General features: G+C 46.9%; 1 protein-coding gene across 2 annotated transcripts in view; it reads right to left on the bottom strand.

Annotated features, from left to right (window-relative positions):
* The window catches only part of RANBP10 (RAN binding protein 10), a 67828-nt gene extending 41406 nt beyond the window's left edge, over nucleotides 1-26422 (bottom strand). Inside the window, exons 1-3 of one of the 2 annotated variants that reach the window (XM_080644350.1) lie at nucleotides 26077-26422; nucleotides 25165-25276; nucleotides 1216-1268 (exon numbers count right to left, since the gene is read on the bottom strand). In XM_080644350.1, the coding sequence (XP_080500476.1) occupies nucleotides 1216-1268; nucleotides 25165-25276; nucleotides 26077-26311 (400 nt within the window). In that variant the 5' untranslated portion in view covers nucleotides 26312-26422. The remainder of the gene's footprint in view (nucleotides 1-1215; nucleotides 1269-25164; nucleotides 25277-26076) is intronic. The other variant, XM_080644351.1, reaches the window with a different exon arrangement.
* Nucleotides 26423-26710: the final 288 nt, after the last annotated feature.

Genomic DNA, 26710 nt, shown 5'->3' with positions numbered 1-26710 from the left:
CATCCAATAACAGATGATAAACATTTTTGTATAATAAGCATAAAAGCCTCTTTCGTCCCTCACCAAAGTGTGCAAAAGTTCAAAGACCACACTTAGAGCAAGAAAAAAGATTAAGAGTCAGTTTACCCTTGATGAGAAATTATTTCCCTAACCTCTTTGTTCATGAAAAGGCAGAGCTATGGACACAATAGACATATCTAGTCAGCTGAAGCCAGGGACTTGTATAACAAAGATCACAGCCACATGCTACACAGAGGCTAACCATGCCAAACACATTCTGATTAATAACAAAAGGCCAGTTTTCACCCAGATCAACGTAAAAAAAATATTTAAAAAGTCACGTTCCCAACTATTTGTTGACTCCTGAGCAAGTCTAGATTTCAAGTATTTGAAATTAGTCCATTGGGAAAAAATCTGAAAAGACATGAAGTTTAAGTGCTGTTCCCTCTTTGGAAAAAGCCAGCTGCCTTCTCTGTGTCATAGACACAAAAGTAGAGAGGACCAGGGCAAAAAGACAGGGACTTTGCCTGTCTCCATGACAGTGTGAGGGCAGATTGCACCATGTACCTTCTGGCGCTCAAGGGACAAATGAACTTAGGACCATCTTCTGGAACCCACCAGCTTTTGCTGGGGGCTTCTCTCCCCTCAACTGAGCTCAGCCCAAGACTAGGCATGAACCACTGGGCAAAAAACAGCTGAAAGGGTGCCTGAGTGGTGGAGGAGACCCACCTGCAGGGCCCAGAGCCTTCCACAAATCAGAGGCTGCTTTCGACCCAAGTCTCGTGCACATCCTCCCATTTATTAAGAAATTGCCTCCCATGTTCCATGTGGGAGGCCACATAAAGACTTTGAACTTTAACATTGTGAAGTAACAAAGGAGCCAGTGTTGGCAGTAGTCTTACTCCCCGTATATGCCTGAGTGCCAGGCCGGTCAAGCAAAGGCCAATGGGAATGAAGGCTACTGAGGTGTGTCCCCACTGACAACAAGCTCAGGTCACTGGTTCTGACTGCAAACAGTTCAAATTCCATGAGTGACAATCACTTGTCAATTAATTGTTGGAATGGAAGCCCATACCATCCTGGTCCAATGGCCACCTTTTAGAATCCTCTACCCAATGGCTTGGCTTGCAAAGTCCTCTCCAGCCTCTTGGCTTGCCACCATGACTCTCAGCACAGAATGGATCAGGACAAATGATCTCTTAACCAGTGACTCACCAGGAAGTCTGTTCATGTTGACACCTTGAGCTGAGAGTCCTATTCCCATGTACCTTCAAAAAAGCACACACACAAAAGTTTGGTTAACAAATGATTATGCAATTCCCTTCTCAAATACTTCTTGGTAAAAAAAAAACAAAAAACAGAAAAACAGGAAAAGCAATGAATGTAGAGATTCTTTTAACATACTAGTGGTTCTTGGAGAACCTTTACATTTTGATTTTCCAATGGAAACCATCTCAATGTCTTAAGCAGCTGAAGAATCAGGAGGTAGTACCTGTAACCAGGAACCACTGCCTTCAAATTTCAAAGGGAAGTTTCCTGAAATCACTGCTTCCATTCCCATTGTTTCTGGCTCCAGCTGAGGTGGCAGAATCTATTCCCAAGAAGTGCTTACTAGTAAAGTAAATGGCTCAATCTAGTGAAGTGCTTGGCAGAGCAATGCAAGATCAATCGCACAGGGACAAGCCACTGTGCAGCAAAGACAAGGACATGGAAAAAGACCCAGCCAGGCAGGGTCTCTACAGGATCTTCAAAACCCTCATACAGAGCTTCTTCTCTGGGCTTGTTCTCATACCTTCTCACCCCATAATCACTGCTGGCCTCCCCAATCATCCAAAAATAGGGGATAGTGGTGTGTGAGGCCCCTGAGACCCACTTTCTCACCCCTCTCATCCTAGGTGCCTAAACAACTAAGCCACCCACAGCAAGGTAGGGCCCAAGCTGCGCAATTCTGCCAAGGATATCTCAGTGACACTCAGGAGAGCGCGGGCCAAAAAAGGAAATGAACAGATTTTTTTAAATCTAAATGTTTGTAGTGCGAGAAACCAAGATGGTGGCATAAACACCTGAGCTTGCTGCCTCGCACAACAACTTCAAAACTACAACTAAAAGACAAAACGGACATCATCCAGAACCACAGGAAGGCTGGCTAAGTGGAAATTCTACAACTAGAAGGAAAGAGAAAAGCACACTGAGACTCAGAGGATCTGCAGAAGTAAAGGCAGAGGTAAGGAGGTGTGCGCACGGAGAGGGCTGGCAACTGAGTATGCGGCTGTCTTTTCAAGCGGGAGGGAGACAAAAGTTCCCAACTGCTCTGAACTCCAGTTCCGGGTGAGACTCTGGAGACCCAGACTAATATGGGGAGAAATGGACTGTCTGGCAGTGGGCGGAACTCAAGGGCGGCTTTCTCTCAGAGGTGCTTGCAGCAATTACCAAGGGACACTGAGACCCGGGGGCCTCTTAGGGCAGGGCTGACGGGAAGCCATTGCTGTTTGCTCCACCCTGAGACTTCGCCCCATCCAAGATGTGCACAGAGGCTTTTGCATATGAATGGCCTGGTCCTTTGAAATCTAAACTTACCTAACAAACTATAGCTGAGACCCAGAACATCCAAAAGAAGGCCCAAGACCCCGCAGCAGCTTGCATTGCTTCACAGCTGGGCCTCATCTGGGTACCTCCAAAACCCAAACAAAGAAGAGGAATCTTTAGATCTCTCTGTAGCTCCTGCTGGGTGGCCTCAGGCAGAGGCTAAATTAGCACCTCCTTGGATATCCAAGAGCCAGTGTACCCAGGGGTCAGAGTAGGACCATCCAGATTACAACTCCTCAGATCCATAAGGGACACACTCAGGGGGCAGACTCAGTGAGCACCAAAGCCCCACTGAAGCAAGTCTTGTCTCATAAGGGTGTCTCCAGCACAGAAGTTCTCCCATCGTAGACACAACTGATCCTCACAGCCAATTGGCCTGGAGGTCAATTCCTCCCAGTGATACCAACAACAATCAAGGTTTAACTACAACAAGACTGTGCACACAGCCCACAAAGGGGTGCATCAAAAGTGTCCACCTCTGCCCTGGCCAGTTAGGCTCAGTGGATAGAGCGTCGGCCTGCGGACTGAGGGGTCCCAGGTTCAATTCCGGTCAAGGGCATGTACCTTGGTTGCAGACACATCCCCGATGGGGCGTGTGCAGGAGGCAGCTGATCAATGTTTCTCTCTCATCGATGTTCCTAGCTCTCTACCCTCTCCCTTCCTCTCTGTAAAAAATAAATAAAATATATATTTTTTTTAAAAAGTGTCCACCTCAGGTAACTGGGGAGGCTGAGCCACTGGGCCCTATAGGACACCTGGCACACAAAGCCACTCTATCAACTCAGGGAAGCAGCCAAAATGCGGAGACAAAGAAACAGGTCACAAATGAAAGAAATGGAGGAAAGCAAACTACTGGATATAGAGTTCAAAACCACGGTTATAAGGTTTTTCAAGAATTTTCTAGAAAAGGCCAATAAATTTAGTGAGACCCTCGAGGATATGAAAAAAGACCAACTAGAAATTAAGCATACACTGACTGAAATAAAAAATAATATACAGAGATCCAACAGCAGACTAGAGGATCGCAAGAATCAAGTCAAAGATTTGAAATACAAAGAAGCAAAAAACACCCAACTGGAAAAGCAAAAAGAAAAAAGAATCCAAAAATATGAAGATAGTGTAAGGAGCCTCTGGGACAACTTCAAGCGTACCAACATCCGAATTATGGGGGTGCCAGAAGAAGACAGAGCAAGATACTGAAAACCTATTTGAAGAAATAATGACCGAAAACTTCCCCCACCTGGTGAAAGAAATAGACTTACAAGTCCAGGAAGCGCACAGAACCCCAAACAAAAGGAATCCAAAGAGGACCACACCAAGACACATCATAATTAAAATGCCAAGAGCAAAAGACAAAGAGAATATTAAAAGCAGCAAGAGAAAAACAGTTAGTTACCTACAAGGGAGCACCCATACGACTGTCAGCTGATTTCTCAACAGAAACTATGCAGGCCAGACGGGAATGGCAAGAAATTTTCAAAGTGATGAATAGCAAGAACCTACAACCAAGATTACTCTACCCAGCAAAGCTATCATTCAGAATTGAAGGGCAGATAAAGAGCTTCACAGATAAGAAAAAGCTAAAGGAGTTCATCACCACCAAACCAGTATTATATGAAATGCTGAAAGGTATTCTTTAAGAAGAGGAAGAAGAAGAAAAAGGTAAAGATAAAAATTATGAACAACAAATACATATCTATCAACAAGTGAATCTAAAAATCAAGTGAATAAAAAATCCGAGAAACAGAATAAACTGGTGAATATAATAGAATCAGGGGCATAGAAAGGGAGTGGACTGACAATTCTCGGGGGGAAAGGGGTGTGAGGGGTGCGGGAAGAGACCTGACAAAAATCGTACACCTATGCATGAGGACAGTGGGGAGGGGGTGGTAAGGGGAGAGGGTGGGGTGGGAACCGGGTGGAGGGGAGCTATGAGGGGGAAAAAGAGGAACAACTGTAAAAATCTGAACAATAAAGATTTATTAAAAAATAAATGTTTGTAGTGCACAAAGAAATGGTGAGGTATTTCCCCAAAAACTTAAAAATAAGAGAAATAAGTTATCACCTTCTAAGAATAGAATACAAAATTAACACACAAAAAGTAGTTGTGTTCCTATACACTAACCCTGAACAATCTATAAAGAAAATTAAGAAAATAATTTCAGCCCTGGCCAGCATGGCTCAGTTGGTTGGGCATCATCCCATGCACCAAAGGGCTGCTGGTGTGATTCCCAGTCAGGGCACATGCCCAGTGTGGGCTCAATCCGCTAGTAGCGGGTGTGCAGGAGGCAGCTGATCTATGTTCTGCTCTCACCCCAAACCCAAACATCCAAGCACAAGAGATGGAACCTAAGTTTACAGGCTCCAACCCTATGTCTTATGCCACAGTGGACAGAACAGATGCAATGTCTGCCACCCACCTCAGGATGCAGGGGCTATAGGAAGAAGCCCCACCCATCAGAGAAAAAGCAGTCACGGAGTACTGGGCACATAATGGACATTCAACAAATCCCTGAGGTTTGTCCACTTGTGGGCTAGTGAAGAACCTTATCAGCAAAGTCACAGGCTCTCTCCCAGCCACATTTCAATGGGAACCTCAGTTTCTAACTGGTATGAGGTCATAACAGAGCTATGGGACAGATAAGTGAACCCTGAACTCAGCTACAACACCCCTAGTACTATTCTCCCCTCTTGCTGCCACTTGACTTTAGAGCTGTGAGATTAAATGACTTACAACCACAAAGCAAGTGACACATAGGCAGAGGGAAGTTCACTTCTCCAATCCACTCAAGAAAAATCTAAGCAGACCTGAAGTTTCCTCTCAATCAATAATGGGTAACGTGTAGTGCTTTGCTAAGTTCTAGACCCGTGGTCGGCAAACTGCGGCTCGCGAGCCACATGCAGCTCTTTGGCCCCTTGAGTGTGGCTCTTCCACAAAATACCACGGCCTGGGCGAGTCTATTTTGAAGAAGTGGCATTAGAAGAAGTTTAAGTTTAAAAAATTTGGCTCTCAAAAGAAATTTCAATCGTTGTACTGTTGATATTTGGCTCTGTTGACTAATGAGTTTGCCAACCACTGTTCTAGACCAATGTGGTCCCAGCTCTCCAATAGGCTGCCAAGAATGAAGCAAAACCATAAGGAAAGGGTATACAAAAACCCCAAACCCAAGAATGTTCTCCTGGACATATATAGTAGCACCTCTGCATCTAAGGAGCAGAAAGAATGATGTTAGGAAGTCACCCTGACACTATTGCTCCTCTGTTAATCTCTGGTGGCACTTGAAAATACATGGGTTGTTGGGAGCTGTTGGAGCCTTACTAAAGTTGAATAATTCAGTAAAAATAGGTGTGATAGAGACCCTTGCAATCATTCACCCATTCCACAAAGATCATCTGTGCCCAGTATGCTGCTGGGGACACAAGGGTGGAGGCTTGGAGTCAGTCCCTGCTCTCCAATGGTTTCCAGTGTCAAGTCAGGGGCAGGCCAGAGAATCAGGGCATAATGATCTGGGGATTCCCAGAGGAAGTGAAGGCTGAGCCAAAACCTGGTAAAGGAGATGAGAGGAAAAAGAGGAGTGTATTCTATGCAGAAGCAGAAGAATGTGCTAAGACACGGAGGCAAGAAAGCAGTCCCACAGTCAAGGAACTGAAAGAAGTTCAGTGTAGCTGGGTCACACCCTGGGCAGACCTAAAAAGAGCCAAAGCTGAAGCAGGAAACAGAGGAAACTGAAGCTAGCCAGTCTGCATGCTAGCTTAAGGAAATTGAGTTTCATGGGAGGTCAAAGAGAAGCTAAAGTGGTTCAGAAAGGATACAGCTGATCAAATAGATGATATTTGGAAAAGGGATTGAAGAGGCAAAACTGGAGGCTTCCAAAATCATCCACTGGAAGATGACAGGGCTAGACAGGCCAGGAGCAGTGGAAATGGAGAGACATGGAAAGGGCCAAGTACTCTTGAGAACACGGTGAACTTACTGGATGGGGACGAAGCTGCCCAGGACACTGCCTAACACAACCAGCCACCAAAGAAAGGGCAATTCTCTGAGACCCACGTGGAAAGTCTGGAGCCCCAGTGCTTAGCCAGTCAGTTGGTAAGTAGCGGCCTTTCTCCAGCTCTGCTCTAGCCCTGACATTTACACTATGCACAAACATCTGAACAGGAAACACACCTGCATCACAGCAAATATATCACACAGACCCAGATTCAAATCTAATCTCTGCCTCTGAGTTCACCATTTGTCTAAGGGCACATGACATGGTCCAGAGAGCCCTCAGTGCAGCCACTGAACAGGATCAAAGGAGCACCTGATCACAGAGCTGGAGGGGCTGCTGTTGGATGACTGTCCATTAGTGCATGCACTGGAGGCTCTTCTAGCATCGGAATCTAATAAAGGAAAGCAAGCCATTCTCGAAGACCTGGATCTTGGAACACCTAAAAACAAATGCCTGCCCTGACTGGTTTGGCTCAGTGGATAGAGCGTCGGCCTGCGGACTGAAAGGTCCCAGGTTCGATTCCGGTCAAGGGCATGTACCTTGGTTGCAGGCACATCCCCAGTGGGAGGTGTGCAGGAGGCAGCTGATCGGTGTTTCTCTCTCATCGATGTTTCTAACTCTCTATTCCTCTCCCTTCCTCTCTGTAAAAAATCAATAAAATATATATTAAAAAAAAAAATGCCTGGCCCTAGCTGGTCTGGCTCAGTGGATAGAAGGTCGACCTATGGACTGAAGGGTCCCAGGTTCGATTACAGTCAAGGGCACATGCCTGGGTTGCAGGCTCAATCCCCAGGAGAGGGTGTGCAGGAGGCAGCTGATCAATGATTCTCTCTCATCATTGATGTTTCTATCTCCCTCTCCCTTCCTCTCTGAAATCAATAAAAATACTTTTTTTTTTATAAGAAACTTGCTATCTTTTAAAAAGCCTGTTTACTTGGGATTGCTGAGCTGAAAGGAAGTGAGCATTTGTTTCCTTCTTGGTAACAGATCAGGTGGTGCTAAGAACCACTAACCTAACAATACAGCTGCCTTGGACGCCTGGGAGTGAGGCAACAGGGGCACTTACCCCCAAGCAGGTGACTGGAATAGACAAAGCTAAACTTCCCTACACTTCACGTCTCCAGCAGGGCTCTCTTCTCTTCTTTGTGCTTTCTTTCTTTATTTTTTACTTTAGAGAGGGGAAGGGGGGGGCGGGGGAAGGAGGGGAAGAGAAGAAGAATGAGAGGGAAACATCGATATGTTGTTCCACTTATTTATACACTCACTGGTTGATTCTTATATATGCCCTGACTGGGAATTGAACCCACAACCTTGGCTTTTCAGAACCATGCCCTAACCAACTGAGCTACCCAGCAGGGCAGGGCTCTCTTTTCAAGCAGCAGGATGTATCTGAGGAGCTTAGGGAGAAAATTATTTACCCCCTCACAAATGCACAATATTGAGAAGAAATACCATTTGTCAGAGAGGTGAGGCAGCCAGTAAGTGCAGAGACACAACAGATGAGCTCTTCGTGGCAGTGAGGCCATGAGTCGGCTCTACCTTCTCAATTTCGACCCTTCACTGCCAAAACCACAACACACGCTAGAGTTAGAAGAGTGACTCTGCCTCTTTGTTGGGCTCCAGAGAGAAGACGGCAGCAAGCGGGTGCTGCTCAGGCCAAGTTGGTTTCAGATCTGCCACAGAGCAGTGGAGGAGGAGCAGCAGTTGCAGCAAAGGCCCTTGGCTGACCAAACAGCCAGGTCCACCCTCAGGCTCTCACCATCCACTGCAGCCAGCAGGGCTGCACTGGGGCCCTGGAGAAGAACCTGCCTGGTGGCTTCTACAGCCCATACTACCCTCCACCCCCTCTGCTGACTCTCCCACAAAAGCAACTGTCTGCTGAAACCACTGCAGTCATGTGGAGAAATGTGAGCACACTTGTCCGCTTGGATTCTTCTTTCTTTTTTCCTCTTTGGTTTTACAGATTTTCTACAATTAAAACAAATTACTTTGATGGTCATAGAAAAATCATTTCAAAAGTCAGCTGATGGCTGCATACTGAGGTTGCTGGCTCTCACCCATTTCAGAGCCAAAGGGCTACACTGGGGTACCTGGCCTTCATGGTCAGCTCCTCAGTACACCCAGTTCCCTGAGCCTGGATAAGAGGGCAGAAGAGTGAGCTGCAGGAAATGGTCAAAATCCCTGCTCAGTGGAGGAGCTGGCGCTCCAGTTCACATGGCACCTGGAGCATCCCAAGCAAGACCCAGAGCACACACTCAGGGATCCTGCTACAATGACATAGGATCAACATAGCTCCAATTGACGAGAGATTCTTTCACAACCCAGGCAGGCCTGGTGATGGACAGAGGACAGGACCTTAGAAACTGGACCTCTGGACTTTCACACCCTCCAGAGACACAGAACAAGGCATAGGGGGAGGAGACCATCGCTTTGCTGTAATTCCCCATCCAGTCCTTCTGGCATTCCCTTCCTGCCCCCTGAAGAGAAGCACCTGAAGAATTTTAAAGTGACAGCAGGGGTCCGGAGACACCCCAGACTCTGAAGCCTGGCCTCAGACACTCCAGCCTAATTCAGTATTGTGGGTCTTGGATTTCACTCCATATCTCAGGTTCCTTATCAGAAGAGGAAAGATTGGACTAATTGGCTCCTAAGCTCCTCAGCTCTGAACTAGAGACTTCAATTCTTGGCAGAATGTCTGTGTACTGTTGCAAATGTGTTATATCCAGGTGACAGCCAAGATGGGGTAGACCTACAACAGCAATCAACACCATCAAGAAGACATTAAAATAAAAGAGGTGGCCCTGGCCGGTTTTGCTCAGTGGATAGAGCGTCGGCCTGCGGACTGAAAGGTCCCAGGTTCAATTCCGGTCAAGGGCATGTACCTTGGTTGCGGGCACATCCCCAGTAGGAGGTGTGCAGGAGGCAGCTGATCGATGTTTCTCTCTCATCGATGTTTCTAACTCTCTATCCCTCTCCTTTCCTCTCTGTAAAAAAATCAATAAAATATATTTTTTAAAAAAATAAAATAAAATAAAAGAGGTAGCCCGGCTGGTGTTGCTCAGTGGTTGAGAGTCAACTTACAAACCAGGATGTCATGGTTCGATTCCCAGTCAGGGCACATGCCCGGGTTGTGAGGGGCACAGGAGGCAGCCGATCAATGACCCACATAATTGATGTTTCTATCTTTCTCTCCCTCTCCTTTCCTCTCTGAAATCAATAAAAATATATTTAAAAAAAGAAAAGAGAAGAGGTGCACTCTCCCTCCTGGGTGCACTCCTATGCCTTCCCCCCACCCCAGGCAATTTACCTTTGCCTTTCTTTCTCCTAAGCTCCAAGGGCCCTTCTGCCTCTGTAACTTATTTCCTGAGCATACGCAGCCCAGCTGGCTCACTTCTACTACCTCTGTAACTTTCTAAATAAACTCTCCTTTATAATTTAAAAAGAAAGAAAGAAAATACAGGCCATGGTGGGTAGCTCAGTTGGTTAGATTATTGTCCCAAGGTTGCAGGTTGGATCTCCGATCAGGGCACATAAAAGAAGCAACCAATAAAAACATAAATAAGTAGAAAAACAAATCAGTGTTTCTCTCCCCGCTCCACACCCCCCACTTCCTCTCTCTCTAAAATCAAAAAAATATTTTAAAACAGTTGTACTCAGCTTTCTTACAAAAAGAAAGAAAAAAGCTCTAGCCAGCTTGGCTCAGTAGATAGAGCATCAGCCTTCGGACTGAAGGGTCCCAGGTTTGATTCCGGTCAAGAGCACATGCCCAGGTTGCAGACTCAATCCCCAGTAAGGGTTGCGCAGGAGGCAGCCAATCAATGATTCTCTCTCATCATTGATATTTCTCTCTCTCTCTCCCTCTCCCTTTCTCTCTGAAACCAACAAAAACATATTTTTAAAAAAGAAAGAAAAAAAGGAAATTGTAGAACAGTATGCCTTAAGACTAAAGATGCAAAAATCCTATCTAATAATCCTATCTAATAAAGAGGGAATATGCTAATTGACCATCACTCCGTCACAAAGATGGCTGCACCCACAGCTGAGGCCAAGTTCCCATAAGAAGCCTTAATGAGCAATCAGCAGGGACCTGAGGCTTGACAGGGGACCTCAGGCCGCACCCCCCACCTGGCAGGGCTTGACAGGGGACCTCAGGCTGCGCCCCCCGCCCCGGCACCAGGCCAGGAGAGCTGAGGCCATGCCCCCTGCCTGGCGGGGCTTGATGGGGGACCTCAAGGTGCACTTCCCATCCTGATGCTGGGCTAGGGTACCTCAGGCTGCTCTCCTACCCTAGCGCCAGGCTGGGGGACCTCAGGCCATGCCCCCCACCAGGTGGGGCTTGACAGGGGACCTCAGACCACACCCCCCCCCGCCCGGCGGGGCTTCACAGGGGACCTCAGGCCACGCCCCTGCCCCAGCACCAGGCCAGGGGACCTGAGGCTGCACCCCCTGCCTGGCTGGGCTTCACAGGGGACCTCAGGCCATGCCCCCAACCCAGCCAGGCTTGACAGGGGACCTCAAAGTGCACTCCCAGTGCTGGGTCTGGGGAACTCAGGCCGTGCCCCCCGCCCAGCAGGGCTTGACAAGGGTGGGACTGGCCGGGTCTGGATCTAGCCCACTGTGGGGGGGGGGCGGGGTGGCCGGGTCTGGGTCTCACGAAATTTTGAGGCACATGTGGGTGGGCGGGGATTTGACTCTGGGTCATGTGGTGCACCCCAGACTGTGACAGGAGGAAGGTTTTCATATACATTTTACTAATTTTCTTTCATCTCTGACACTTCTATTATAGAGAAAGGGCAAATAGCAATATTAAATTATTTCCTCTAATTAATCCCCTTTTAATGTGGACAAATTTCATGCACCGGATCACTAGTCCTCAATAAAACAGTAGCAAACAAAATCCAACAACATATTAAAAGGATTACACACCATGACCAAGTGGGATTTATCCCAGGAAAGCAGGGGTAGTTGATAATAAACCACATTAATAGAACAAGCAAAAGAAATCCACAAGATCATCTCAATGGACACAGAAAAAGCACTTGACAAAATCCCATTACATCCCTTCGTGATTAAAACACTCAGAAAACTATGACTAAAAGGGAACTTCCTCAACATGACAAAGGGCATTTATGAAAAACCTGCAGCTTACAATCTCAATGGCAAAAGATTGAAAGCTTTCCCCTAAGATCAGAAACAAGACTTTTCACCACTGATATTCAACACTGTACTGGAAGTTCTAGCCAGAGCAATTGGACAAGAAAAGAAACAAAAGGCATCCAATTGAAAGGAATAAGTAAAATGATCTCTATTTGCAGATGACATGATCCTATATATAGAAAATCCCAAATACAAAGAGAGCCTCCAAGAGCTGAAAAACAAACTCAGTAAAGTCACAGGATACAAGATCAACATACAAAAAGCAGTCATGCCCAGCTGGTGTGCCTCAGTGGTTGAACATCGACTCAAGCACCTACCTGGTCAGGGCACATGCCTGGGTTTTGGGCTCAGTCCCCTGCACATCCCCAGGGGGCGTGCAGGAGGCAGCCAATTGATGTTTCTCTCTCTCTCTCTCTCTCTCTCTCTCTCTCTCTCTCAAATCATATATATATATATATATATATATATATTTTTTTTTTTTTTTTTTTTTTTTTCCCCCTCAGGTGAGGATAAAAAAATATATAACAAGTATTGGTAAGGATGGAAAGAAACTGGAACCTTCATACATTGCTGGTGGAGATGTAAAATGGTGTCGCCACTATGGGAAAAAAGTGGTTTCTCAAAAAGTTAAACATATAAGATCCAGCAATTCCACTCTTAAGTATACACCCAAAATAATAGAAAAGAAGGACTCAAACAGATACTTGTATGGCAATGTTCTTTTATTTTTAATTTTTTTTTAATTTTATTTATTTATTTTAATAAATCTTTATTCAGATTATTACAATTGTTACTCCTTTTCCCCCCCATAGCTCCCCTCCATCTGGTTCCCACCACACCTTCTGCCCTTACCTCTCCCCCACTGTCCTCATCCATAGGTGTATGATTTTTGTCCAGTCTCTTCCTAAACCCCCCCATACTCCTTTCCCCCTGAGAATTATCAGTTCACTCCCTTTCTATGCCCCTGATTCTATTATATTCACCAGATTATTCTGTTTTTTTTTTTGTTGTTTTTTTTTTAGATTATTCTGTTTTTAATTCACTTGATTTTTAGGTTCACTTGTTGATAGATATGTATTTGTTGTTCATAATTTTTATCTTTACTTTTTTCTTCTTCCTCTTCTTTAAGAATACCTTTCAGTATTTCATATAATACTGGTTTGGTGGTGATGAACTCCTTTAGCTTTTTCTTATCTGTGAAGCTCTTTATCTGCCCTTCAATTCTGAATGATAGCTTTGCTGGGTAGAGTAATCTTGGTTGTAGGTTCTTGCTATTCATCACTTTGAAAATTTCTTGCCACTCCCGTCTGGCCTGCATAGTTTCTGTTGAGAAATCAGCTGACAGTCGTATGGGTGCTCCCTTGTAGATAATTAACTGTTTTTCTCTTGCTGCTTTTAATATTCTCTCTTTGTCTTTTGCTCTTGGCATTTTAATTATGATGTGTCTTGGTGTGGTCCTCTTTGGATTCCTTTTGTTTGGGGTTCTGTGCGCTTCCTGGACTTGTAAGTCTATTTCTTTCACCAGGTGGGGGAAGTTTTCGGTCATTATTTCTTCAAATAGGTTTTCAGTATCTTGCTCTCTCTCTTCTTCTGGCACCCCCATAATTCGGATGTTGGTATGCTTGAAGTTGTCCCAGAGTCTTCTTACACTATCTTCAACTTTTTGGATTTATTTTGCTTTTTGCTTTTTCGGTTGAGTGTTTTTTGCTTCTTTGTATTTCAATTCTTTGACTTGATTCTTGTGTTCCTCTAGTCTGTTGTTGGGTCTCTGTATAATATTTTTTATTTCAGTCAGTGTATGTTTAATTTCTAGTTGGTCGTTTTTCATATCTTCGAGGTTCTCATTATATTTATCGGCCTTTTCTAGGATATTCTTGAAAAGCCTTATAACCGTGGTTTTGAACTCTATATCCAGTCGTTTGTTTTCCTCCATTTCTTTCGTTTGGGATCTGTTTCTTTGACGCCGCATTTTCACTGCTTCCCTGAGTTGGTAGGGTAGCTTTGTGTGCTAGGTTTCCTATATGGCCCAGTGGATCAGCCTCCCCAGTTAACCTGAGGTGGACACTCTTGGTGCACCCCTTTGTGGACTGTGTGTACAGCCTTGTTGTAATTAAGTCTTGATTGTTGTTGGTATCACTGGGAGGAATTGACCTCCAGGCCAGTTGGCTGTAAGGATCAGCTGTGTCTACGCTTGGAGAAGTTCGGTGCTAGAGACAGCCTTATAGGATTAGACTTGCCAAATTGCAATAGCCTCTGTGCTCAGCTTGGATGGGGTGGAGTCTCAGGGCGGAGTAAACAGTCTTGGCTTCCAGTCAGCCTTGCCCTTGCGCGCATGCACGCGCCTTCAGACCTCTGCCTTCCCCGGCTCCCGAGTCTCCGCCCGAGAGTCCAGATTCCCCCCACAAGAGCGTGGGTCCCCAGGGGCTCGCCTGGAACTGGGGTTCAGTGCAGTCAGAACTGGGGCTCAGTGCAGTCAGGAGCTTCTGACTCCCTTTCACTAGGGAAAGCCTGTGGCAACCTCTGCAGCCTTTGTGCGCACTGGCATGTGCGTGCCTTCAGACCTCTGCCTTCCCCGGCTCCCGAGTCTCCACCCGAGAGTCCAGATTCCCCCCACAAGAGCGTGGGTCCCCAGGGGCTCGCCTGGAACTGGGGTTCAGTGCAGTCAGAACTGGGGTTCAGTGCAGTCGGGGGCTTCCTTCCCCCTTCCGCCAGAGAAAGTCAGCCAGGCTCTCAGCCGCCCTTCCTCTCTGCGCGCACAAAGACCCTTTGCCATACCTCCAATTCTGTGAGCTTTTCTCTTTCCTTCTAGTTGTAGAATTTTCACTCAGCCAGCTTTCCTGTGGTTCTGGATGGTGTCCGTTCTGTCTTTTAGTTGTAGTTTTGAAATTGTTGTGTGAGGCAGCAGTTTAGGTGCTTACCTATGTCGCCATCTTGGTTTCTCCGGCAATGTTCTTCACACCATTATTCACAAGAGCCAAAAGATAACAAAAATCTGTGTCCATCAATAGATGAATGGATGAACAAAATGTGGTATTGCCCTGACCGGTTTGGCTCAGTGGATAGAGCGTCGGCCTGTGGACTCAAGGGTCCCAGGTTCGATTCCTGTGAAGGGCATGTACCTTGGTTGCGGGCACATCCCCGGTAGCGGGTGTGCAGGAGGCAGCTGATTGATGTTTCTCTCTCATCGATGTTTCTGGCACTCTACCCCTCTCCCTTCCTCTCTGTAAAAAAATCAATAAAATATATTTTTAAAAAAACAACAAAATGTGGTATTAACACCCTATCTAATAAAGAGGGAATATGCTAATTGACCATCACACTCACAAAGATGGAGACGCCCACAGCCAATAAGGAGGGAATATGCTAATTGACTGCCGTGCACTCAAAGATGGCAGCACCCACAGACACAAGATGGTGGCACCCAGTCCCCTCAGCCCCACTGGGGCGGCAGGCACGCGGCAAGGCTGTGCCCGCCCCCAGGCGGGTCTGGCCACTCGGTGTGCCTGCCTCCAGAGTCCCTCAGTCCCCTCAGACCCCCAGCCACCCAGGGCCGGCCTGAGGCACAGGCAAGCCTCAGATGGCGGCTGCCCAGGCGCCCAGGGCTGCCCGAGGTTCAGGTAACCAGGGCTGGCCAAGGCTTGCACTGCTGGCAGTGGCAGCAGCAGAGGTGTGATGGGGGCGTCGCCTTTCCCTGATCGCCAGGTCGCCTCCCGTCTCCTGCACCTGAGGGCTCCTGGACTGTGAGAGTGGGCAGGCCGGGCTGAGGGACCTCCCCTCCAGTGCATGAATTTTCATGCACCGGACCTCTAGTACTGCCATAAAAAGGAATGAAATTCTGATACAAGCCACAACATCAATAAACCCTGAAAACCTTATGCTAAGTGAAATAAAAAGTCAGATGTAAAAGGATAAATATTGTTTGATTCCACTTATATGAATTATACAGGCAAATTCATAGAGACAGAAAGTAAATAAAAGGTTACCAGGGGTTGTGAAGAGGGAGAATGGGGAGTTATTGCTTAATGAGTACAGAGTTTGTGTTTGGGGTGATGGAAAAGTTTCAGAAATAGATAGTGGTGATGGTTGCACAACATTGTGAATGTAATTAATACCACTGAATGAACCCCTTAAAAATGGTTACAACTAGCATATTTTATGCTATATATAGTTTACCATACACAGAGTCACCAAGAACACCCCTTTGGCTCTGTATGCCAGCATGAACCTCATCTGGCTTTCCCAGATAAGACAAGTGGGCCTTGGCACAGAGCACAGTGGAAAGCATCAGAGTATTCTGGCCTCACATCGGGACCAGCAAAAAGAAGTCCCATGTGGCTCAGTTGGTTAGAGTATTGTCCCATACACCAAAAGGTGGCAGGCTCGATCCCCAGTTTGAGCACATGTGGAGGCAACTGATTGATGTTTTCTCTCCTCTCTCTCCCTTCCTCTCTCTGAAATCAATTAAAAATCAATGAAGTCATCACTACAAGTACACAGTTGACAAGAGTGAAAAACACAGACCTAGCTCCTTTTATTTTCTATCAATTTCTTAGAGGGAAGGTGGATTTTATGGGCTGACAAGTTCATAGGCACTTTTAATAAATGTTGCATAAGGTATATGAACCAATTACTATGGGATATAATAATTTTTAATTTAAGGTCTATCAACTGGATGTATCCAGGCCCACATCAGGAAAGTACCAGCTCCGCTGCCATTCTCTGGTGAAAAGGCCAGTCATGAATGCCCCTGCCCCCTGCCCCAGACCCCCAAGGAGCTATTGGAATCTCACTTGACAGCTTCATCTTGACATCTAACACCTTAGCCACAGCTCAGCAAGCTGGCAATCTTGTTCCTATCAGAACCTGCCCCAGATAAAGAAATCAACAGCTTCGCAACAGAGATCTCAGGGACCGTGGTTACAAAATGGTCCTTGGAAGACATTTCAGGAAAAACACCAACTGACATTTAAGTTTGAAATGAGGGCTATTTGGTGCTGGGATTTTATTTCATAGTCTGATGGAGCTGCTTAAAGCCACAGTCCACGACACTAGCTACTGTGTGCAAGCTGCTCCTCCAGCAGCCACCCCCAACCCTAACCCTCTGCCAGAAAGCCACCCAGTAACCCACTGAGCCCAACTATGGCCTCAGAATATTCTGGCCTCACATCAGGGCCAGAAAAAAGAAGTCCCATGTGGCTCAGTTGGTTAGAGGATTGTTCCATCCACCAAAAGGTAGTAGGCCCACAAAGAGAGGAGGGGCATTACAAAGATGAATGAACTCAGCACGAGCACCATCCAAGGAAAAAGGGGCCTGAAGGCAAAGGGGCTTTGAGTCAGGATATGCTTTGCAGGAAAGAAGGTTGTTCTGAATGTGGGTCAGGAGAACTCATGCATCCACAGTCACCAGCACCATCAAAACACCCAGGAGCCCACAGACAGAAAGGAACAGAACAGCCCTCTGGGGTGGCCATAGGCAGGTTACTCACATACCCTGGGTTCTGGCTCCTTCCCTAAAAGGCAGACAGAAGCTCAAGTACCAAGCCTTGACTTTCCAGAGGCTGCCACATTCAAAAACCAAATATATTGGCCTTAACCAGAGGGTATAGCCAGTTGGCACACCAGCTTAATGTGAAAGGGTTGCCACCAGATCCCATTTCTAGTAAGCTCTGGCCCCTATCCTCTACCTCTCTGGCTCTGTGTAATTACAGAGCTGGTGCATAGCTGAGTGTGGACATGGTAAATGCTCTTAGCTACTCAGACATTACCCTTAACTCTCTAGTTACAGGTCTTCATCCAGAAATTGGCTTTGAGTTTGCTGATGTGTAACTTAACACCTTTCATTATTTTCAGCAGAGGGTCTTATTCAAGTAACCTAGGCCACCATTACATGGAAATTCTATTCCAATGATTCTGAAAACATCAAATTCCATGTATTAAATCACTTTCCACTTAAAATATCTGGAATGGTTTCTGTTTTATGCACTGGCCTTAAATGATACAACATACATAATGGCAATCACCTATATTTGTCTAAACCTCCCTCCCCTCTGTTGTCCATTTTTAATGTAACTATGTCAGGTGTATTCTTTTATAATTAAAAAATAATCTATAGATAAAATAAAAATGCATTTTGGTTAAAAAACAAACAAGCAATTCTGCCCTGGCTGGTTTGGGTCAGAGGTTAGAGCATCAACCCGCATACCAAAGAGTCACGGGTTCAATTCCTGGTCAAGAGCAGGTAGCCCAGTTGTAAGTTGGATTCTCAGCCCAGTCAGGGTGCAAGGGAGAGGCAACCAATTGAAGTGTCTCTCTCGAGTTCATGTTTCTTTCTCTCTCCCCTCCCCCACTTCCACTCTTAAATATTAATGGAAAAACTATCCTTGGGCCCAGCCAGTGTGGCTCAGTGGTTGAGCATAGACCTATGAACCAGGAGGTCACGGTTCAATTCCTGGTCAAGGCACAGGCCCAGGTTGTGGGCTCAATCCCGAGTGGGGTGTGCAGGAGACAGCCGATCAATGATTCTCTCAACATTGATGTTTCTCTCTCCCTCTCCCTCCCTCTGAAATCAATAAACATATATATATATATTTTTTTTTTTTTAAATATCTCTGGGTGAGGATTAAAAAAATATTTTTAAAGCAACTATAACTACTGATAAACTCCTAGCACAAAAGTTAATAAGAGAGGATTCTATAAAATATCCCATGCCAATTTCAGACACATCCTATCTAATAAAACGGTAATATGCAAATTAACCACCACTCCGTCACAAAGATGGTGGCACCCATCCTCTCAGCCCTGCCATAGTACCCCAGTCCTGGGGGGACGGCCACTGAGAGTGGGCAGCGTGAGTGGCCTGGTGGAATGCTTGCTTTGTCGCCGCAGCAACAAGGCAAGAGTTCCACCCTGGCCGTGGATGGGCCTCTGGGCCGCAGAGAGCCTCTGGGCAGTGGGCACAGAGTGGCCAGGCCCTACAGAGAGCTACTGGCGCATGGATTTGTGCGCAGGGCTACTAGTTGTTTTATAAACTGGGTCATAACCAGTTGTTTTTTTTTTTAAATATATTTTATTGATTTTTTACAGAGAAGAAGGAAGAGGGATAGAGAGTTAGAAACATTGATGAGAGAGAAACATCGGTCAGCTGCCTCCTGCACACCCCCTACTGGGGATGTGCCTGCAACCAAGGTACATGCCCTTGACCGGAATCAAACCTGGGACCCTTCAGTCCGCAGGCTGACGCTCTATCCACTGAGCCAAACCGGTTTTGGCATGGGTCATAACCAGTTTTACTCAACAAACCATCCCCTCTGCTTCTTTGCTTTTAGTTCAGCTCCACCTCAACAATGTCCTTTAGAATACACAAGCTGGGCCCTCAGACCATCTGGGCACAACTGCCCTTCTCCTCTCTCCACTTCTTCCCATCTTCCAACTGCCCCACCCTGAGGGCCAGTGAGTTTTATCTCAATATGAAACTCTAACCAAAAAATAGCAGCCACCTACTGCATTGTGCAGTGAAAAAAAAACTTCTGGGGCTCTTGTCTGGACAAGAATGAATGCTGTTACCAGCAACATTTGGCATGAAAGCTGAGGGGTAGTAGGTGTATTTGAGCCTCACCTGCCATCTAAAACTTAAACTTCCATGGCATCACAGGCCATCTCTAAGGTCCAAGAGGTAGGAGAGGAAGAGAGCCTTTAAGAGGGGTGCAAGAGCCTTACCCAGCCCCTCCCCTACTTCCCTACACTGTTCAAAGCATCTTTTTCTGGCCCTTTCATGACAAATGAACTGGGCTATGTTCCACCACTAAGTCCTCTAGCCTCATTTCTAGCAATAGAGACATGACCTTACATTTCAATTAACAACCAAATACTGAGGATCCTGGAGCTACAATGATATTTTATGTGAATTTTGAACAGAATTTCTGAAGAGGCAGAGGACTGCCTTGCATTTAGATACGTTATCCATCTCTTTCCCAGTGATCAGTCCCTTCTTTCCAACTTGAACCCTGACTACAAAGAACCACTCTGGGGCCCTTGATTCCTTCCCAATGACCCCAGGATAGGATGGCTCACTGTGCCTGCCATGCAGAGCTGCTGAGTCCACCCTCCTGTGCTCCAGGTCCCACTTCCCCTCTAACAGAGAATCTCCCTTACGTGGTGACCCATCTTAAGAAAAGAGTAAACATTTCAGAAAACAAACACACACACAAAAACAAAATGGGGGCAAGAAGGGGAGGGTGCATTTTGGAGTGAAATTTAGAAATTTCTCTAGACTAATCCTTGACCAAGAAAGTCCCCAGGTATAAAGAAAGAAGCCACACTCCCCACTCTCAGCTTGCAGTTGAAACCAGAGGTGACACATATTGGGCAGGGAGGTCCCAGGGAGGCCCAGATATGCTCTAAGCAGGATCAGGTCCTACCAGAAAAGTGAACACCACATGGACTCCAGACCTCTCACCCCATGTCCAAATAGACCTGGGCTTTAACCCCCAACACAAGCAACAAAATACTCCAAGATGCTCCAGGGCCCAAATACTCCATGTCTCCAGAACAGTGCAATGTGTTTCTAGGGAGAGATGCAGCCCAAAGCTCCGCATCTATCCACGATGCCATCAGTGGTAGGGGGCAGTCAGGGAGAACAGGGCACAACTGCCACCTGTACCTGCCTTAGGCAATGACAGCACTTACTTTTCTGGGCAGACAGGACAAGGCCTTCCCCTAGGTCCACAGATTAGTGCCAAACTTCTCAACAGCACTGAACAATGCAGAGACCAGACATAAGCAAGAGGGCCTGAGTTGAAGTGGCTCTCCAAACCATAAATGTGGCAGGTGAGATCTTCATTGAATGAGTAGCTCTCTAGGTCTCCATGGAAAATCATAGACAGTGTTGTCTTCATTGTTGTCTTAGTAAAACCAAAATACCAGAAAACAGCTATATATGAAGTCCTTTCACCTCTGAGAAGCCTCTCTAGCTATGAGTCTTCAACATCTCACATCTGCAGCTCACCATGCAAAATAAAGGCCAGCCAAGAAAGAAAAAAGACAACTGTTGTGGGAAAACCAGGCATGGAGTCAAGGAACCTAAAGCCACTGGCCCACCACTGGACAGGCTCACAGACAGAGGGGCTTGGCTAACCCGACCAGAAGAGTCTCTTCTCCCCAATCCACTCTCAAAAGTGTGAACAGATCCAAAGTCCTCATACCCTGCTACTGCCCTCAGGATAAAGCCCATGCTCCTTGGCCACAGCACAAAAGGTATTTCTGATCTGGCCCCTGCCTGCTCATGTTCTGTGTTCCACATCTTTTTATGCACTGTTCTTTCTGCCTGAAATATCTGCTTCTCACTTTGTTCATGGCACCTTCTAACTCTTCCTTCCAGATGTAGAATCATCACCTCTTCAATGAAGCTTTCCCCAAACTCTCAGGTACAAGGAGTCCAACCTCTGGGTATAAAACACCTTGATTGGCCTTTTCTACACCACTTTGTGAGTTCCAGTGTATAGGCCTATCTGCCTCCTCTCTAGACAGACCTCATGCCTGTGCTCCTGGGACCCAGGCCGAGGACTGGAACAAAATAATGGGTGCCTCACTGTGATGTGTAGAATTAATGGATGAATGCACTGCTGCCAAAGGAAGTCAGCTGCAAGTGCAAGCAAAGGCAGCCTGGCTGTGGCCAGAGGCCCTTCTCAGGGCCTAGGCACCAGCTACAGAGGAGAGCCCCACAACTCTATCCAGTGCTCTAGCCCAGGCTTGCTGTTCTTGAGTAGAGCCACCCATCACATGTCAGAAGGCCACCACCGCTGGGGTGATGTTACAATCTATTTTGAGGGTCACCCTGGAGCATCTGTCGGCCTGGTCAGCCACACCCTCCATGTGTCATCACTAACTGCTGTGGACACGCAAAGGTCCACAAACTCTGACTGAGCAAGTCATTTCCCCAAGGGACCCTCAGCTTGAGGGCCTCCTTGGCTTCCTAACATGATCAACCCAGATGCCCTTATCTCCTGGCACCACTGGCAGGGCTCTGATGTCTCCTCACCCCACCAGACTTGCTCCTGGGGTTCCCAGCTCTGGTGACTCAGCAAAAAGTATCTGAATCCCATCAGTCTATGCTAGGCTCTTAGCTCAAACACAGTCCCTCCTCCACTCTCTCTTATATTTGGGGAGTACTCAGAAAGCCCAGAAATCTCACATCAAGCTAGTTACCAACCTAACTCATTTTAGGTCTAAAAGTTCTCACCTGCTGGGAAACTCTTACTTGTCCCTCAAGACCATGCCCAGTTTCTGCCTCCTCTTACAGAGAGTCTTTCCGTCCACTCTCTACTGAGTAGGCCACAGGCTCCCTGAGGACAGGCTGGTCTGTGCTGGCTTTACCTTTATTCTCCCTGCACCTAGCATGGGCCTGACACACAGTAGGTCTGATTAAATTTTCTATGAACCTTTAAAATGAAACCTTTCTAATTTGATGAGCTTAGTGTGCAGAGAATGTTTTTCTACAAAAGATATTGCAGAACAAAGGCCGTTCTGGAAAATAATGACACTGACAATTGGGTCCATAAATATCTTTTACAAAAGAAGCCCATATTCAAATCAACAGAAAAACAAGTTCACAGATTCAATGAGATGGTAAGTCAATCAAGCCCAGTCAGAGTATGCCACATTTGTCTGGCCCCAATGAGCACTAAGCACCTTTTAGTTCTGTCCCCTAAGAACACTATGATCCCCTAAGAATCTAAATGGACATTCTATCACTCTACTCAGGGAAGGAATGCAATGAGGAAAGGCAGCAGCAACATGGAGACATGTGTCTGGGAGCAGGCGAGGACATCTGACAAGTTAAGCTACTCTATTGTACACCCTAAGCCCCAAGGCCAGGGAAGATCACCAAACATCCCAGGGGCTCAGGGCTCATCCACAAAATAGGTACATCATCATCTGCTCCACACACTTTCCAGGACACTGTGAGGATCAACTAGATAATACAAAAAAGCTACACCACCAGCCAACACCTGGGTCATGGACCAAACCCAGGTCAGAAACACACCTCCAACATTGACAGGAAACAGGAAGCAAGCTGATAATTGTTCCATAACTGCAATAGGTCTCCTCGAAACCACACCTAGCCCCTACCACCAACTGGCTGGCTACACCCTAGCCACAAGGCTTTCAGGAATTCCATAAAGAGGCCATGATGGGATATTCACATATTTGCCATTTGACGGTAGTCAACTGAAGCAGGCTACCAAGGCATAGATGACCACCTGCACCTTTTTAAAACTGAGGTTTCCTGCCCTGGCCAGTGTACTCAGTGGTTAGAGCATCAGCCCTTGCACAGGAGGATCAAGGGCTCGATTCTGGTCAAGGGCATATCTTGAGTTGCAGGTTCCATCCCTGGCCCAGTAGGGGTCAGGGTGAGTTCAGGAGGCAACCAATCAATGTGTCTCTCACAGCAATGTTTCTCTCTCTCTCTCTCTCTTCCTCCCTCCCAACCCTCTCCCTTCCCCTCTAAAAATCAATGGAAAAAAATATCCTCAGGTGAGGATTAACAACAACAAACTGAGGGTTCCAGGTTAGCTCATTGGCTATAGTTAACACATGTAAAAATGCTGAAAACAAAAGCTGAGAAAAGATGCCCAACTTTCTTTAGTTTTGTAGCAACACCTAAGTAAGGCAATCTAACAAGACACAGGGCCTTTCCAGCAAGATCTACTTACAACTGAAATGTTAAAGTTAGATGAAGGACTCTAGGTGTCTACGTTTCAACATTCCCCTTCTGAAATTTTTTTCTCTTCTCTCACTCACTCAGTTACAGAAAAAACAATCCATTTTCCTCCCTACAAGTTTAAAAAATGCTCCTCAGTTTCTTGGCAATATGAGACTCCAGCACCAATATTTCAGTCTATACTGTACTGTTTTTGCAGTGTTTTGTTTTTTTTTAAATCCTCACCGAGGATATTTCCTTCCTTCCTTCCTTCTTTCCTTCCCCTCTCTCTCTCTCTCTCTCTCTCTCTCTCTCTCTCTCTCTGTTGTTAATGCTCACCTGAGGATATTTTCCCCATTGATTTTTAGAGAGTGGAAGGGAGGGGGAGACCAGTTTCGAACCTGGGACTCTTTAAGTGCACAGCCGATGCTCTATCCACTGAGCCAAACCGGCTAGGGCTCACAAGTTTAAGACACCACTCTCATTCACACTAGTTCAAGCACATTAAATATATGTGCTTTTATCACAGAGTGGGAAGAGAAAATAGAAGCTTTAAAGCCCTCCAATAATATGTTTCATATCTGTAAAACACTAAATGGGGATAAAAGTAAAAAATACAATAGCTTTCTATGATCAGAATTCAGAATCACAGAACTATGGAGTTAAAAGCATCTAAGTTGCTGGCCTACCTCCCCACAGTGCAGATGAGGAAAGCCCCACATTCCACCCACAATCACACAACCCTCTCAGGCAGGGATGTTACAACGTCATTGAGGAAGCAAGCAAAGCTCTGACTCTGGCCATCCTGCCCCCAGTATAGCCCTTTGGCACCACAAGGGGACAGTTCCTAGGAGAGAGAAAGTATTCTGAATATTCAAAAACACATACTCAGGGTTAGCACAAAGGTCACTGGGGGGTGGGGAGGGGGTTGGCAAACTTCCCACACCAGACCTAAGGTCTGATGAGGAAAGTCTTTCCAAGACAGTTGCAATCATGTTATTTCATAACTTAGACACCTGCTTTGTCACAGTCACTGGAAAAAAGGGAGATTGGAAGAAGAAAAAGGAAGAAGAAAAATGAAAACTCTTCCTTCTGATTCCTTGTGTCTGCTTAGATCACCATAAAATAGGGAACCTCCCTAATGCTGACTTTAATGAGGGCCTTCCTAAAGCTGGTTCAACTGGTGTTCAAGTCCCTGGACAGAAAAACAAGTTTATGAGCAGCCTAAAGTCACCTGATTCTGACCATGGGCATACTGTTTACCCTGGGATGACAGGCCAGTCGCTGCCACAATTTTGATGAGTGCTGTAGAGACTCTATTACCCCTTTGAAGGCTACTGGGGCCTCTACATGACTAAATGCCATAAAATGAACCTTGAATGCAGCAAGAGTATGAAAAGGAGGGAGGTCACAAACACCACACTTCAGTGGGGGGAAACCCATTTTGAGCGCTGAATGGTTAATGCAAACTTGTTACTTGTTTCTCTGACCTGTGAGATATCTCATTACAACATCACTAAAGAGAAGTCCCCTCCCCTGCCCCAATGGATCTAGTTGTCATCAAGGGCTGATGCTTAAACCAGGCGATGCCTAGTCAGGTAACAGAGGCAGCCCAGACCCATGTGGCTCGGAGGTCCACAATATTCACAAGTGTCAGCCAGGAGACTTCGAACTCTGACCACAGGGAACAGCTTGGTGTTGGGGGAAAGAAGGTGTTAAGGAGGGGCTTACCCATCTCTTCCTTTGCTGACAATCTTCACCTCAAAGTAATAAATGCCACAGGCAGCAGGTATGGGATGGGTGGCACGCACTGAGGCTGCATCTTTGTGATTTTTGCCATGACCTAATTAGAGAGGGCAAGGGATAAATGTCAGCACAAGGAAATGCAAATGGGCAGGCACCTCATTCTTCTCTGATCCATGGCAACTTCACCACTCCATGGCCAGAGGACGCTCTTACACAGTCTAAGGAATAATTAGACAACAACTGAACAAACACATAAACCTCCCACCTTTGGCTCACCTCCTCCTGAGAATAGCAACGCTGCCTAAGACTATCTCCCACACAAACCAAAGGAGGGTACAGGCAATGTGGATACATGAGAGATTTCCCAATGCTGCCTGTAATCTAGACTCTCCAGAATACAGGCAGCCCACCTGGGAGAGCAGGGGAGGAGGAGGCAGCCCTGGAAGGCACCCCTCCCGCAACTTTAGCACAGAACCCCAGGACCAGTCTGGGAGTCTGGCAGATCAGCAAGCTCATGGGCCTCTGGCTATTGGAGATGTGACTATCCCTTTACCCCTTTCTTCAGACACTGCTGAAACTAAGCAGGGTAAAGAAGGGCCCAGCTGGAGCTGGAGCTATCCCAGGACAAGCAGGAAGGCCCTCGGATAGAAGGTCCAACAGAGCACTGGGTCTGGTCACACCTGTTGCAGTTCTCTTGACATCGGGTCTTTCAGGGCAGAGCAGACTAGGCACTCGAGCCTCGGCCTGGTCAGCCCCACCACGCTGGACACTCGCAGGGACTAAGGCCTAACTCGGAGCACAGGGCCGGAGAAGGGACGTGATAGGATAAGGGCTGGGCAGCACGGCCACCGGGCAGACGCTCCGGCCTTTTCCTCCCTCGGCCAAACAGGCTAATACCTTTGTAGTGGACGCGGAGGTTACCCTGGGAGAGGCCGATGTAGTTGTACTTGTCCTTGGGGCTCCAGGAGCGCGGCAGCGGCGTCTCGTGCTGGTTGACCGCGGGGTACAGGCGCTGCAGGCGCCGGCTCAGCTCCTGCTCCCCTGGGGACGGCAGCCCGCCCCCAGCGCCCCCGCCGGAGGAGTCTCCAGCCTGCGGGCTCCCAGCTCCCCGGTCCGCCGTCGCCGCCGCCATCTTGGAGGGAGCTGCTATTGTGTCACTGGAGGCGGGGAGGAGCGGGACCAGATCCACACCGCTCAGCCAATGACTCGCAAGTCTACCGGAGCCGCAGGGAAACCGAGTCCGAGTCCGGCACTTCTCTTTCAACACGGCCACGCCTCGCCACATTTCGAACTCTATATCCCACAATGCAGAGCTCTATAGAGACAGACCAACTCGGGCTGGCAAGGAACTTTGGGAAATGTAGTACAGACTTGTTCAGCCATGAGCCTGTTCGGCCGAAACTTCGGGACACTGAAAACTACAATTCCCGCTTGCAACGCGGCTCTGGCCTCTCAGTTCAGCTCCCTCCTCCAGGGTCTAATGTTTATCCTCGATGCTCGGGTCTGGTAGCTAGAGTCAAATATGCTATAG

The sequence above is a fragment of the Plecotus auritus genome (assembly GCF_963455305.1).
Source record: "Plecotus auritus genome assembly, chromosome: 10".
Taxonomy (NCBI): Eukaryota; Metazoa; Chordata; class Mammalia; order Chiroptera; family Vespertilionidae; genus Plecotus; species Plecotus auritus.
Note: the sequence above shows the minus strand (reverse complement) of the source record. Positions and strands in the feature narration are given on the sequence as shown.